The 14085-nt window shown below is 33.4% G+C and overlaps 1 protein-coding gene and 1 non-coding gene across 2 annotated transcripts; both read left to right on the top strand.

Annotated features, from left to right (window-relative positions):
• The first annotated feature begins 5623 nt into the window (after nucleotides 1–5623).
• On the top strand, nucleotides 5624–12325 carry LOC126970165 (uncharacterized). The gene is made up of 2 exons (XM_050815940.1): nucleotides 5624–6896; nucleotides 12146–12325. The coding sequence occupies exons 1-2, from the start codon at nucleotides 5870–5872 to the stop codon at nucleotides 12232–12234; spliced, it is 1116 nt and encodes a 371-aa protein (XP_050671897.1). The 5' UTR covers nucleotides 5624–5869; the 3' UTR covers nucleotides 12235–12325.
• On the top strand, nucleotides 7920–7993 carry Trnaf-gaa (transfer RNA phenylalanine (anticodon GAA)). Its single transcript has one exon. It is a non-coding gene; the product is annotated as a tRNA-Phe (tRNA).
• Nucleotides 12326–14085: the final 1760 nt, after the last annotated feature.

The raw sequence follows: 14085 nt of genomic DNA, 5'->3' as shown, positions 1-14085 counted from the left end.
ATTATGACAGTTTCTAGCAAATTCAGTTATGTGCGTACCTATGTATATACATAATATTGTCAAGAATATATTGAGAAGCAACAGTTAAGATCTTTATTTCTTAGAATTTTGCTCTCAATGATTCTTTAGGACCTAGGTAATAAATGTTGGAAAAAGCTGCATTAGGTACTGTTAATATACACGACTTATTATTATAATAAGGCTGTATTATTATTACTAAAGCCTCTCTCTAAGTTCTACTTCTACTTCTATACATCTATTGTTGCATATTAAAATTTTCTTTTTTCGAGATATAGGTAATGTGATCAGGCTCTGTTCATTTGGTGCATAAAATTTGAGTAGAAAATCGACTCTGCTCAAATGTCTCTCTCAACAGCTTCCTTCTTCTTTGGAATTCGTAATTCCCAGTAACTATTTCATCAAATCTTTAAATCACTCGAATGACGTTGGAAGTCGACTAGTTCAAAATATTAAAACAATACTTCATTGTGAAATGTAGCGAAACGTGAAATTATGCTGAAAGCAGGTCAGGTTTGTCTCAAACAGCATTATGTGAGCGAGCTACAGCACAATAGCCGGGTGCTTTGTTAGAGTTGCTGTTTGTGAACAGATGTACATTCATTCATATATCAACCTAATTGCATATTTCACAAGATTTAGCGTCGTACGTTCAGTTTAGAATGTTGAAGGTTTAGCTCTGTAATGCTAAGTAATACTATTGTGCGCATCCAAATGTGTATAAAGAACAATTAGGACAGCTGTTCTTGTTTGGACTAAGCGTGGCACATGTAATAATTATATAGATGGTTTTAGGCATTGATATTTTACCAATAGATGGATTTCTGCAATTTATCGCCTACTTCTACCACTTTATATACAAATATTTATCATATTGAATGAATAACAAGTAAAAATTTATGGATAGTGCTGTAGCTATAACACTTACCTAGCTGGTAAGTGCTTGTGGTGGCATCATAGGGCGGTTCTTGCGCCATGCTCGTAGACTGGAGCTTCTTGAGGTGGGTGATCTTGTGATCGATAATTCTGATTTTATTGTTATTAACTTTAATGTTATTGATATATTTTTATACACTTTACATATATATAATGTTATCATACCTTTATTTGATTTACATTTTGTGTAGATCGATGCATCAACTGTACTCATACATCATAAAGTGAACGTTTCGTTAGAGGAGTGTTTTTCAATCTTATTTTTTTCGCGACCTCATTGCAGCTTGAATAATTCTGGCCACTCTTGTCAGTCCCATAAATGATTTTTAATTTAATTTTAAAACACTACCATAGTGATATTATGCACACAATCTCGACGTGTTTTAGTTGAAAAGAAAACAAGAGCTGGATAGGGGAGCTTTAAATTTATTAGTACCATACCATATTTACCACTTCAAACCTGTATGTCGTGACAATTATTAAATACTAAACCAACTTCAAAATAAACTATTCGAATTAAATTTAATATGCACTAAAAAGGAAAACAAAATTGCGTATTCTATTACGACATTATAATCAAATTATTTTTAGAGTTCTATTAAGTAAATTGAAATGAAAAATGTTAGACTACCTTAAAGTCAATGAAATTATTACAACAGTAAGATAGTTCATAATATGTAGTTCAAAAATAGCAGCACGATTGGACATCCTTCTCAATAAAAATGTATTTTTGTTTGTAGTCTAGCTTGCCTTTATCCTTATGCCAGCGACCCACCAAGTAAGGCTGCGTGACCCTCGTAGGGATCGCGCCCCACAGATTGAAAAACTCTGCGTAAGAGTATTCTGCTGCATCACTGACCTGTATAAATACCACTGGACAGGCTGTTCCATAAGTGTAACTGCAAGTTCTTTGTGCCTATTTGAAGCGCCCCTCGCGAGCGTCCAGATAACTAAGTTTGACGTATAATACAAATGGCTGCGAAGGAACGTACAATACTTTGTAGTATTTTTGCATTTTGAATTAGTTTCGTTCGTTTTCCGTGTTATTTATACTTCAAAAATCAACGTAATAAGCTATACATTTTTTTTTGTAATTAGTTTCCCACAATCTATCGATGTATGCTAAGGTTGTCATCACTACATCGCTACATAGCCAACAGCGCCAAAATGGCGAATATCAAACAGGCACAAAAGCACTTTGACAGCCGCCAGTCCAGTGGTATATAGTAGAGGTCAGTGCTTTGCATACATTACATTAAAAATTAATTCTCAAAATGATGTATCTGTAAATATTGATTTAATAGTGTGGCTTTCTTTCCACTTCTTCTCATGAAAACTCAACTTTTCATAAATGGTATATGTACTTTGACAATCACATGTGTTACATTTTGAACTAAATTAATATGAATATAATTTAACAGAACCAACATAACGACATAACCTGAAAACTTAAAATTCTTAACGGAGATAATGATATATGAAACCAAGCTGTCAGAAAATGATAGCTTTAGTACGAGTATATAAAAATCGTTGTGTATTTGTGTACTTATCAACTCTTAATTTTGCTAAAAAGAGGACTTTCGGCTTAAAGACATTTATTCTCATAAGTTTTAACATAAAATCACTTACATGAGAATTTTAAATAAATATACAACAAAATATTACTTTAGGTTTCTATGACTAAGCAAAGAAACAATGTAAACAATTACAATGTAAACAAAAGAAACAATGTAAACAATTACAAAAAATTAAATACATAAAAATTGCTCAACAAAAGATCATCAATATACTTTATATTTATACGGAATAAGAAGGACTGGATGTGGCTAACGACTTATATAGATAACAGTTGAAGTAAACTAAAATAATACCTACGGTTTGAATAGGAAACAAACAAATAAGAAAACTTAAAACAAATAAGTACCTACATGTTTATGTGAGTGATTGTGCATTCCAGCTTTTTTTAAACCATATTATTTATTTTATTCGTAACAAAAGTTAAGATTAAAAAATACTTAAAATGAAGTATAATTATTATATTAAATAGTGTTATTTATAATAAAATGTGCTTTAGTTTTTTTTAAGTAATACCGTACTTTTATAGTATTTGGAAGTTTGTTGTAAATCTGAATTCCCTCGTAAGTTAAGTTCCTCTAACCGTAATAAGTTCTTAGTGGACGTAGCATTAAGTCATTACAACTTCTTAAATTTTTTTCTTGGGAATACTTCTTCTTTTTTAATCTTAACTTAACTTTGGGCTTTTTAACCCAATTATTTGAGTTATATTTTTAAAGTACTTGTAACTTTAAAGAGAAACAGCGTGAGTGAGCAGTTATCACAGAAAGGTGAACCTCGAAGCAGTGCCCCTAGGTGTCGTAAAAGTCTCGAGAATTGGAGACAAATCAAAGGTTCGAGTTGCTACCCAATCAGCTGGTGAGTTATTTAAATAATATTTTGCATGACACTTTACCGATTCATTGGTTTGGCCTACTGTAATACCAAACCCAGGCAAATAGGATCAGTTATTGCATCTTCCAAACGGTACGAAGGAAAAATACGTTACGTACGTACAATTACCTATCTTACTGTATCTGTGGAAAGTCGACTCTTCCTAAGTTACTACTTAAATTCTACTATGGCTCAAAGTGAGGCCGTGAGGTCTGCGTTTCAAACTATTATAAACTCGCTAAATATCTAGGCATTCCCTAATACCCTTATCTCTTTATGAGTAACCAACTTTTTGAGAACCAGTCTAGTCACAAAAATATGGCTGCAAAAGACAGGGGTTGAGACGTTGGGCTCCGAAATGAAAAGTTCTAAAGCGGCAAATCAATATGCACGTCATCAAATCGGCGAGCAGCTTTCAAGTTACCCGACTGAAACACGCAAGTTCTGGGCATTGCCGCCATGGTTAGTCGGTGGACGATCGTCTGGTAGACCTAACTACCTAACATATAGATGGGCGCCGGCTATCGAAAACAAGGGAGAAGACCTGGCTTAGTCTGGATATAGTGAAGGCTAAGAATATCAATGATATGTTGGACGCCACCAACATACATTGCTTTTAGATAACAGTACTGAAGATGCCGTATACAGTGGCCGCATGCAGGTTTCTCTAGGGCAATCGTTGACCAGTGCCAGAAGAAATTTCTGTCTTCTATCTAGTCTTCTCTTAAGAAAGTCGCGTAATTTGTTAGTATGGGTCTTGTCCAATTGAATCCCCAGAAGCCTCGCATATTTGCTCGATTAAAACTCTAAACAAACCCTATTTGTCGTATTAATGCTCTTCGACAACACTCCCCTCGCCTAGAATTGGAAGGCAAAGCCATATTGGGTTCCAAAAAACTGGGATACAAAAATGATGCAGGGCAATACTTCAAGCCATAATACATTCTAACACCACATTTTATACAGCATAAAGCACAGGACCGGCCACATAATATGGAGTATTGCTTGAACATTTTGACCGCGTGTCAGGCAGAGCTGTTTGAATTGTTGGAGATTCAGTATTCTGTGAACGTCTTAGGCTTAGTAGAACACTTGGCATGGTGTAGACCAGTTGCTTCATTACGTGTCTTCTACTGTATTTATCAGGAGTATTCCGAAAAGCTGTTTAATCTGATTCCAGCCACCAAATTCCTCTTTCATTTTTTCAATCGGAATTAATTGTGTACCCGTCGTGGAGACGTCAAAAATTAGGATATCCTCCCCAACAACTGAATGTCTAGCGTTCATACTACGCGGTTTCCAAAGAACTTTCATCCACCAAAATATGAAATGAGTTTCTAGGACGAAACGACATGCATCACTTCAAATAAAAGCGCGTAAGTATACCGGTAACTCTCATATGATTCCTTTGGTGTGCAATGTGGGCGGCGGTGATCCTTTAACACCAGGTAACCCGAACATTCGTTTGTCTTCCTCTTGGAAGACCATAAAAAAACATATGTACAGTAAAAATAAAGATCCCCATAATTAATCTCACCTACAGAGAGAAGAACGCGTTTAAGGTTGCCTTATCGTATGATTGGACGGGCACAAAATGAAGGAATTGTGGCTCCAATCGCGACGTGCGATGAATAATGGATCGCTAAGGAACATCTCTAATTAGGTACTATCCATATAAAAATGGTGTTTTTAGTTTTGATAGGAGTAATTTTAACAGATAATATCTTGTTGGGGCGGCAGTCTCGCTGCCGGCGGGAAGAATCGCTTTGACTCTAAAGGACCTCATTTAGAAACCCTCCAAAATTCCCCGTTTTTGCTAGACCTGGCCTCGACTATTTTTCTCCTATTTGTGTTGTTTTTACCAGGGTACAAAAATTACTTTTCAAGAAGCAATACAAAATGCCTTTATAAAGTTTGTTGTGTCTTCGCCAGATCTTCTCGTGAGATGGCCGAAATGCTACCTGCATTATTATCATTTAGTTAAAGAAAGTAAACATAATTTTTACCTTACTAAAAATAACGTTTGTATTTTTCGGTACAAATCGGTACTTTCATACTTTACCCCTCAACATTTTTTAATAACTACTGCACAGTAGCCATTTTATCATAACCTCTATATTTTTTCTATCTCTAGCCAATCGCATGATAATGCTCAGTACTCAGTAGTGTCAAAAATTATATATCAGCTGTCATTCTTGTCTTTGGACGTTATTTATTTTGTACCTACTAGTCACAAACTTTCTGTAATAAAAATACACATTAAATTTATAAAAAATCCACGCTTGAATCTTGTTAAACCTTGAGAAGTTGATGGTAATTTGTATATTAGTATTATTTATTATTGAATTTATGTTACAATGCTAAATTCTGTAAGCAGACATATTTTAAATAAATTAAAGAGCGGGACGCGGATATAATTTTTAAAGAACTATTTATATTAGGTAAAATTTATCATTAATGAATAGCTATGAGTTCGGAATCGGATTCTGAAGATGACGTATATGGAAACATATCGAAAAAACTACAAATGTTAAAGAGCGGTTATCAAGCCGACAATATAAGAACTGCAAACCTTCTTAAAACACCGGACGTTGAATTGTCTGAAGACGATGATAGTACACTCATTGATCAAATGATAGCTTTACACGCGATAGAAAAAGAAAAGAACAAAACAGTAACTACTGCTGCATCGAAACGAAAGAGTAATATTACAAGGGGAAGACAAACTAAGAGAAGTAAAGCGGCATCAACAATTGAACCTTCTACTGACAGTAATTTCGTTCAAACACGTAGGTGCCGTAGGTGTAATAAGTCTGTTACTAATGTTCAAAGTGAAGAATCAAGTAGAACTCCAGTGAGAGGAAGAAGTGTAACAAGACGAGGACGAGGAAGAACACCGAGACGAGGTCGCGGAAGAGGTAGAAGCCAAACATTAATGTATCCAACATATAGTGTTGGAAACACAGAAGAATATCCAGATAACTCTGATGGTGTTCAACTATTTACTACAAAAACTGTAACTAATCCTGAAGTAGAAGAAGATGACGATGAAGAGCTTTATAATGAGGAGATGTCTGTAAAAGTGTGTTGGCAAAGTGTAGAGATAGTTAAGTTTACAATTAGGAGACATCAAAAGCTTACCCAGTTATTTGAACACTTTTGTGCACGCGAGGGTGTTAGTAATGACAAATTATTGTTCACTTACAATGATAGGATATTAAAAATTAATGATACTCCAGATCAAATAGGATACAATATTGCAAAGTTTATTGACGGTGGCGTAGTGAAAAGTAATATTCAACAGACAGATAATGTAACGGTCGAACCACTTGGAGGGATCCAAATAAAATTCCAATGTCAGAATTTGAAGAAGCCATTGCTAATTTCTGTTGATCCTGAGAAAAACCTTATGCAAGCTATGGTAAAATGTGCAGAGGAACTTGAAAAACCAATGAACATGCTACAGTTTGAGTTTGATGGAGATAAAATTACAGGTATTAATAATATTAGTTTACTTAGTGCAGAGTATAACTGAGTATGCCTACTACTCGGTTCGCTGAAGTTGTTTTTTGTTGCACATTGTATATGATCTTAGAAAATGTAGAAAGCAAATATGAAACGACGACACACCACAAGTTACGATATCATCCCCACCATCTGGATGTGTGGCGGTCCTCCACAGTGCGGTTTTCAAGGAGCTTTCTTCCTCGCACTACGAAGCTGTGGAATGAGCTTCCTTGTGCGGTGTTTCTGGGACGATACGACATGGGTACCTTCAAGAAAAGCGCATACAACTTCCTTAAAGGCCGGCAACGCACCTGTGATTCCTCTGGTGTTGCAAGAGAGTGTGGGCGGCGGTGATCACTTAACACCAGGTAACCCGTACGCTCATTTGTCCCCCTATTCCATAAAAAAAAAAAAGTTATTGTAAAAAAATATGTCTGGCAAAAATTACTATTACTTAACTGACTTTCATAATGGTATCACATTGATGAATGGAGCAACCACAATCATTTTACTAATAATTTTTTTTTGTAACAAAATTTTAGTAATAAGGAGGCCACTGAGTTGAGCCCATTCTTCTCATGTGTGAAATATATATTATTAAATGGGAGTTCCTGACATTCAGTTTGCAAATTAAAATCACTTTTGAATAAAAACTTTGAACTGAATACGCGCTGGTATAGCTGGCCACTTTAGTTAAAATGAACTGGTATTGTCACCATGTCTGATTAATTAGAGAGGACTTGCAGGTTAAGTTTGGTAATAGATTTGACACAAAGCCTTTCTACTAAAAGGCAAAAAAAAATATGACTTTTATGGTTTCATTACCACTTCTGGCAAAGTTTGCCATTATCCCATATTTTATATAATATTTCAAAGTTTTAGGTGTAACATCTAATTGATTATTGAATTTATTTAATAAAACATTATATAATAACTATTATTTGATATAGATGAAGCCACAACCCGAGAGTTGAACAAAGCAATCAGAATTTTATAACGAGGCAGTACTCGAACGGTTAGCTCAGTTGGTTAGAGCACCTGCACGAAACGCGGGAGGTCGTGGGTTCGAATCCCGCATTGTTCATAAAATTTTGTTTTTCAAATTTTATTTGTGTATTAATCCTAGAAGTGAGGGTTATCACTTTAAAAAACCTAACATATTATTATTTGAGTTGTGAACTCACAATATGAATTGTTTACTTTTGGAAAATTCTCAGCTATTTGTATTTTCATATTTCCCCTGTTAAAATGAAAGGTATCCCATAATTTGTAATCAATTTAGTGTACTTTATTTTGTTTTGTACAAAAATATTTTCACAATTTTTCATATCACACCTTATAATTTTTTGCAATGTTATATATTTATTCAGTTTATGCAATAGATGTTCATCATTTTATTATGTTCAAAATACTATTAAAGTATAATTTTTTTCCTTATCAGAGTAATTCTATACTATAAATATTGAAGATATCCTGAAGATTAATGTTTGTAGATATACTGATTAAAAAGCCAGGAATCTCTTTTAATTCTTTTGCTGCATATAAGAACATGAAAAGTGGTGATTATATAGATCTGGTGATTAGGTCCCACACTGTTGTATATTCTACTTTTTCGTAAAATGATGACTGTCATTAAATTATTTGACTATTTTATGCTACCATAAATATTATTAAAGGTTCAACCAAAATGCAAGACAGGTGTCGTAACTTTTTGATATATAACATGTGTATCTATCTATGGTATTGATAGAAATATTAATAAGATGCAAGAAGTGACATAGCTATTTAAACAGGTGACTTGAGAAACCGCCAGCAAGTAAATGATGATTTACTGTTCACCTCTTTTTTTTGATGTTATGCCTTAGGCCTTTCTGTTAATATTTTTGCAAATTTCTGTATTTTCTTTCTTCAGAGCATGCAACCATCTTTACTTTTCATTTATTGTTACCTCTTTTAGTTTCTGTGTTGTGTCTAGTTGCTTACTGTCTGAAACAAAATTAATTGACATATTCTATATCAATTTGTAAGTATATATTTGCATGTTGATAAAATTGAGACAGCAACTTGTCCTTCAAGTCACATGTTGACAAAATTAGCAAAAAAATTAACCAACATGTATTTGTCCTCAAACATGTATTAAAAACAATAGGTGAAAAAACAGCGCTAATGGCATATCATGCATTCGTGGTTTTAGCTTTAAGATATGGATTGGTCATATGGGGCAACTCGGTGAGCATAGGGCATTTATTTTTTGGACAGAAGAAGTGTATCAGGGCGGTTTGTGGAGCCGGCCCGTGTGATTTCTATACAAAAAAAAGCCAGAAGGTTTTAAACACAAAGTATACAAATAAACTCATAATGCCCTTCTGTAGAACTGCATCTTTTAGTAGAAATTGTTATAGCATGTCTGTGAAAATATATAATAAATTGCCCAATGAATTGAAAGATTTACCGTTCAAAGTTTTTAAAAGAAGACTGTATCAGTGGTTAATAAATAAGTGCTTCTATAGTTTAAATGATTTTTTCAATACAAAATGAATTAGTCTATTTGATAATAATATATGTAAATTAATATACTTTTATGACATTGAATTTGTTAATATTATACATAGGTACTAAATGAATAATTAAGTTATTTACGTCTCATACTATAATATCTTAAAATTTTATTTCATAAATATTAATGATATTATTGTGAAATCCGACATGTTTCGGTATAACAGTACGAGTAGTGTTTAGACAATTTTGTAACATATTTTGCATGTCAATTGACGAAATATATTGGATTATCCATTATATTGTTAACATCTTAAGTACAATGTTTCCTGCAAATAAAATTTCATTTTATTTTCATTTAAATTGCAATTGATGTGTGTGTTGTGTTACAAAGTTTTTATATATCTTCCCTCTCACTCATGATATTTATTTATTTATTATATACAGACACTTAATCACATAATATTACATCATATTTGGTCCCTACACTAGGCGTAGCCTGTCCTGTAGGCAACCAATTAACATTCTATGGTTAACAATATGAACGAAAAGGTCAAACAGTGCACTCTGTATGTGTGTGTGTGTGTGTGTGTGTCTGTGTGTTGTTTTTGTGTTTGGGTGGGTGTGAGTGAGTGTGAGTATCTGATTCATCATGTTACAAAGTATTAACATTATATGAATGCTAAGCTATCACTTTAAGAATAGCTTCTGTGTGCATAAGTGAGACTATGACATACTAGACTATATATATGGAGTAACTGGGCTACTCACAGTAGGTATTACTTAAGGTTTTGTAAAAAAAAAAAACAATGAATTTGCAGACTTGAGTGACTGCTTGTCTGAAAACAAAAATACTTAATTTTATTTTATTGTAATTTTGAATTTTGCTAAACTTACTTAAATAAAATTACTGTAGACTTTATTACTGATGACTCATGGCAAAGGCCTTTTATAAAGTTCCTTCCAATAAAACCTGACCGCCTGTTAATATATTAATATATTAGTTAATGTATTAGTTAATATATAATAAAAAAAATTAATAATTATTCCAAAAGCGGAGACTGAGTAAAATACAAAACTCATTTGTGTGTCTCAGTGTGCAGTTCTTTAATAAAACTCCAAAAATTTAAAGAAAAAGAATTGTCTCATTTAAAAAGCCTACTGGTTAAAGAATATTTAGAGGATAAAGAAGAATGAAAAATGTTGCTCTTGGTCCATTTAATAATAATTATTAATGTTAAGATTGCATAAACTTATAAATTTATATTTTGTTGTCTACTCACACAAAATCCACTGTAATTGCATTATATAAAATTATTTTGTAGGCATTACTTTGCAAGCATTTTTTTCATAATTTTGTAGTTATGTGGCAAATATATATATCTATAACATGGCTTGTCATGCTCATTGGTATTGCTTGTATGTATGCTGGCATTGCTTAAGACAGTAGTATACCATGATGTGTCCTTCGGGATGATGGCTGGTCCATGCTTCAACTGTGAACAGGTGCAAGTCTGGTAGACCAGTTATAATTAGTAAATCATTGTAAGTGTTTGATGTGATTATTTATTGGATGTAATACCAGAAAAACGTTCCAAACCACAATCATGTCGAAATTGAGTTAACGTTAACCAGAAAAAGTTAACCAGAACTGGTCATGTCAATCATATATTCACGGACTGACAAAAAATGACAGCTCTACTGTAACTCTTTAAATGACATCATGACTTAGTAGCCCAACCCACATGTATGGAATATTTATTAAACTTTGAACACAAATTATTACTACATCCAATTATGACAGGATGCTTTGTGAACATGGTGGCACTACTATTACACAAACAATGAATTCAAGGCATAAAAGACATTTATTTTCTCAAAATTGATTCCTTTAGAATTCTTTTTGATGTCTATTTCTAATAACTACTAGATACTACTACCGCTTCGGAAACAGATGGCGCTCTGAGAGAGAAGAAGCGGCGCAAGAAACTCTCCCAGCATTCTTTTTATGCGCTCTTTTCAATAGAAATATACAATATTGCACAGACATTTCTATCGCTATAAAATAATCACTATCTAGTCCCAGGCTGTCCGATCATTTAGATATTCAACAGTGGAGTAATAGGATTGGTCAGCCTGGGACTAGATTGTGATTATTTTATAGTGATAGAAATGACTACAATACTGTATATTTTTATTGAAAGCTCTATGCATACAATCTTAATATATATATTTCTTGTGTGTGTGTGTATGTCACTGAACTCCTCTTAGACGGCTGGACCGATTTTGAAGAAACTTTCTGTGTGTCTTCAGGTGGATTCGAGGATGGTTTAGATTCACAATTGAACTACCTCCTAAACGGCTGGACCGATTTTGATGATGTTTTTATGTGTTCCAGTGAATTTGAGATTGGTGTGTGTCTTCAGGTGGATTCAAGAATGGTTTAGATTCACAATTAAACTACATCCTAAACGGCTGGACCGATTTTGATGATTTTTTTGTTTGTTTCAGTGAATTTGAGATTGGTTTAGATTCTCAATTCCGTCCATATTATATAATTCTCCTGCTCATGCGTATGTTAGTGAACTCCTCCTAACGGCTGGACCGATTTTTCAAATTTAAGACTAGTATATTATAATTTATATTTATACAATTTATTTTCTTACAATTTATTGATATGTATTTGATTTTCTTCTCGTTATGAACTTTATCATATTACTAAAATAATTGTTTATTACAGGTAGAACAACAGTAAAGGAGCTAGAACTGGAAGGTGGTGAATGCATAGATGTTAAATATGTGTCAAATGATATTATTAATTTAGCTTAGGCTGTTTTAAAACTAATGTTAATTACCTAATGTGTTTATAATATGTACACGTATATTATTTCGATTAAAATAATTTTTAATACTTTTAAAAGTAGTTTGTTTTACAATTTAAAAATTGCAGTTGTTGTTACCACTCTTCTAATCCATATATATATACAGGGTGTCCCAAAGTTATGGGACATGAAGGGAAAGTACCTTAAATATCGAAGATAGGCTATTTTACTGAAAGAAGACTTTATGTTATTTTTAAAAGTTGGTAATTCTGCATTCAAAGATTATGTTACTTAAGAAGAGTTATTAGTTTTTGGCCATTCTTTCGATTGGCATCATAAAAGTAGGGGTGTTTTTTTTTACATTTCAGTCGGTTCAATTCCCAGACGAGGCAAGTAATTTTTAGAAAATCTTTGAATGCAGAAGTACTAACTTTTAAAAATAACAAAGTATTCTTTCAGTAAAATAGCCTATCTTCGATATTTAAGGTACTTTCCCTTCATGTGCCATAAGTTTTGGACACCTGTATATGTATATAAATAGAGAAGAAGAATGTATGTGTGTATGTATGTTCACCTAAATCTCGAGAACTGTTAACTCAATTAAAATGAAACTGCACACATAAAGGACCACGATGAACATAGTAACAATAGTGCCGGATAGGTGGCGCTGGTGGCAGTGATTTTATCTTTTGAACCATAGTAGGTCGAATTAATATGAAATTTTGTATAAACTGTAAATGTGGCAGCATTAAAACATTGGTTAATTGTTTTCGGCGAAATGAAGTGGCCGGGCACTCGTCGTGGCCTTAAAATTCTCTGTTTACAAACTATTTTAATTTAAAATAATTTAATTATATCTAGTTAGACTGGCCATAAATATTGTTACAACTGATAAACTTCTATTATACCACAGAACACAGAAATATCCCATTATAATGCATTGCCGCTAAAGTTTCTGGATTTAACCCAGATTTCTGTGCGGTATCTCAATTGCGCTCGACACTTAAGGCGAAGAGTAAGCAGAAAACACGCAAACATGGTGTTTTCAGAGAAGTTTTGTGGTGAAAGTATAACATTTCGAGTTATGAACACTACATAATCCTGTTACATATATCCTTAAGTCTTATTTGTAGGTTGCTAATGCTTGCTGTAGGTTATAGTTTACACTCCAGAGCCTTTTTGAACTACCACTTTTCTTTGAAATTAAACAAGTTTTTTAGCATGGCGTGACGCATTTTTTTGGTACTTCTCTCAGAAAAGTTATTCTTAAAGCTTGTACTTTTTTGTGTAGTATCATTTATTCAGATTAGTAGTGAATAACGAGGATTGTAAGCATACAAACTGTTTTCAACCCAAGAATTTTGAAAATATTGGCTTTGTTACATAGATGGCGGGCCGGCAGCCGTGAACTCATATCGCTCAAGATCGCTGGCATTTAGTGTCGCCTTAAGGCTGAGATCAATAGAGCGTACTTCGACTTTGCTCAGATTTTACTCACGTAAAACTTAGCGTAAGCTTAGTATCTTAGAATAATAACGCTTAGAACGTGAGGAGTAGTAGTGAACGTTTCCCGCCGCGTCAGTGTCATTCTGTCAACTTCCAGGACAATCAATGCGCGAAATTTAATTGAAAAATTACCAACTGTGCAGTGAAAGGGTGTCACAAAGCGCCTTATAATAAAAATTATGATAAGAAAATTTCACAATTAATTTAAGCTAATTCATTCGTCAAAACAGCAAAATATTTTGTAAACAAAACAGACGCCATTAAAAAAATATGTTGCCAGCTATAAAAGTACTATATACCCCGAGTTCCTCCGCTGGGATAGTTTTTTGAGTTTATTGGTAGATATTGAAAG

Source organism: Leptidea sinapis, chromosome 20 (assembly GCF_905404315.1).
Source record: "Leptidea sinapis chromosome 20, ilLepSina1.1, whole genome shotgun sequence".
Taxonomy (NCBI): Eukaryota; Metazoa; Arthropoda; class Insecta; order Lepidoptera; family Pieridae; genus Leptidea; species Leptidea sinapis.
Note: the sequence above shows the minus strand (reverse complement) of the source record. Positions and strands in the feature narration are given on the sequence as shown.

Coding starts and splice junctions, on each gene's coding strand:
- LOC126970165 (XM_050815940.1), top strand. CDS start 5,870: ATGAGTTCGGAATCGGATTCTGAAGATGACGTATATGGAAACATATCG. Junction 6,897..12,145: donor TGATGGAGATAAAATTACAG/GTATTAATAATA, acceptor TGTTTATTACAG/GTAGAACAACAGTAAAGGAG.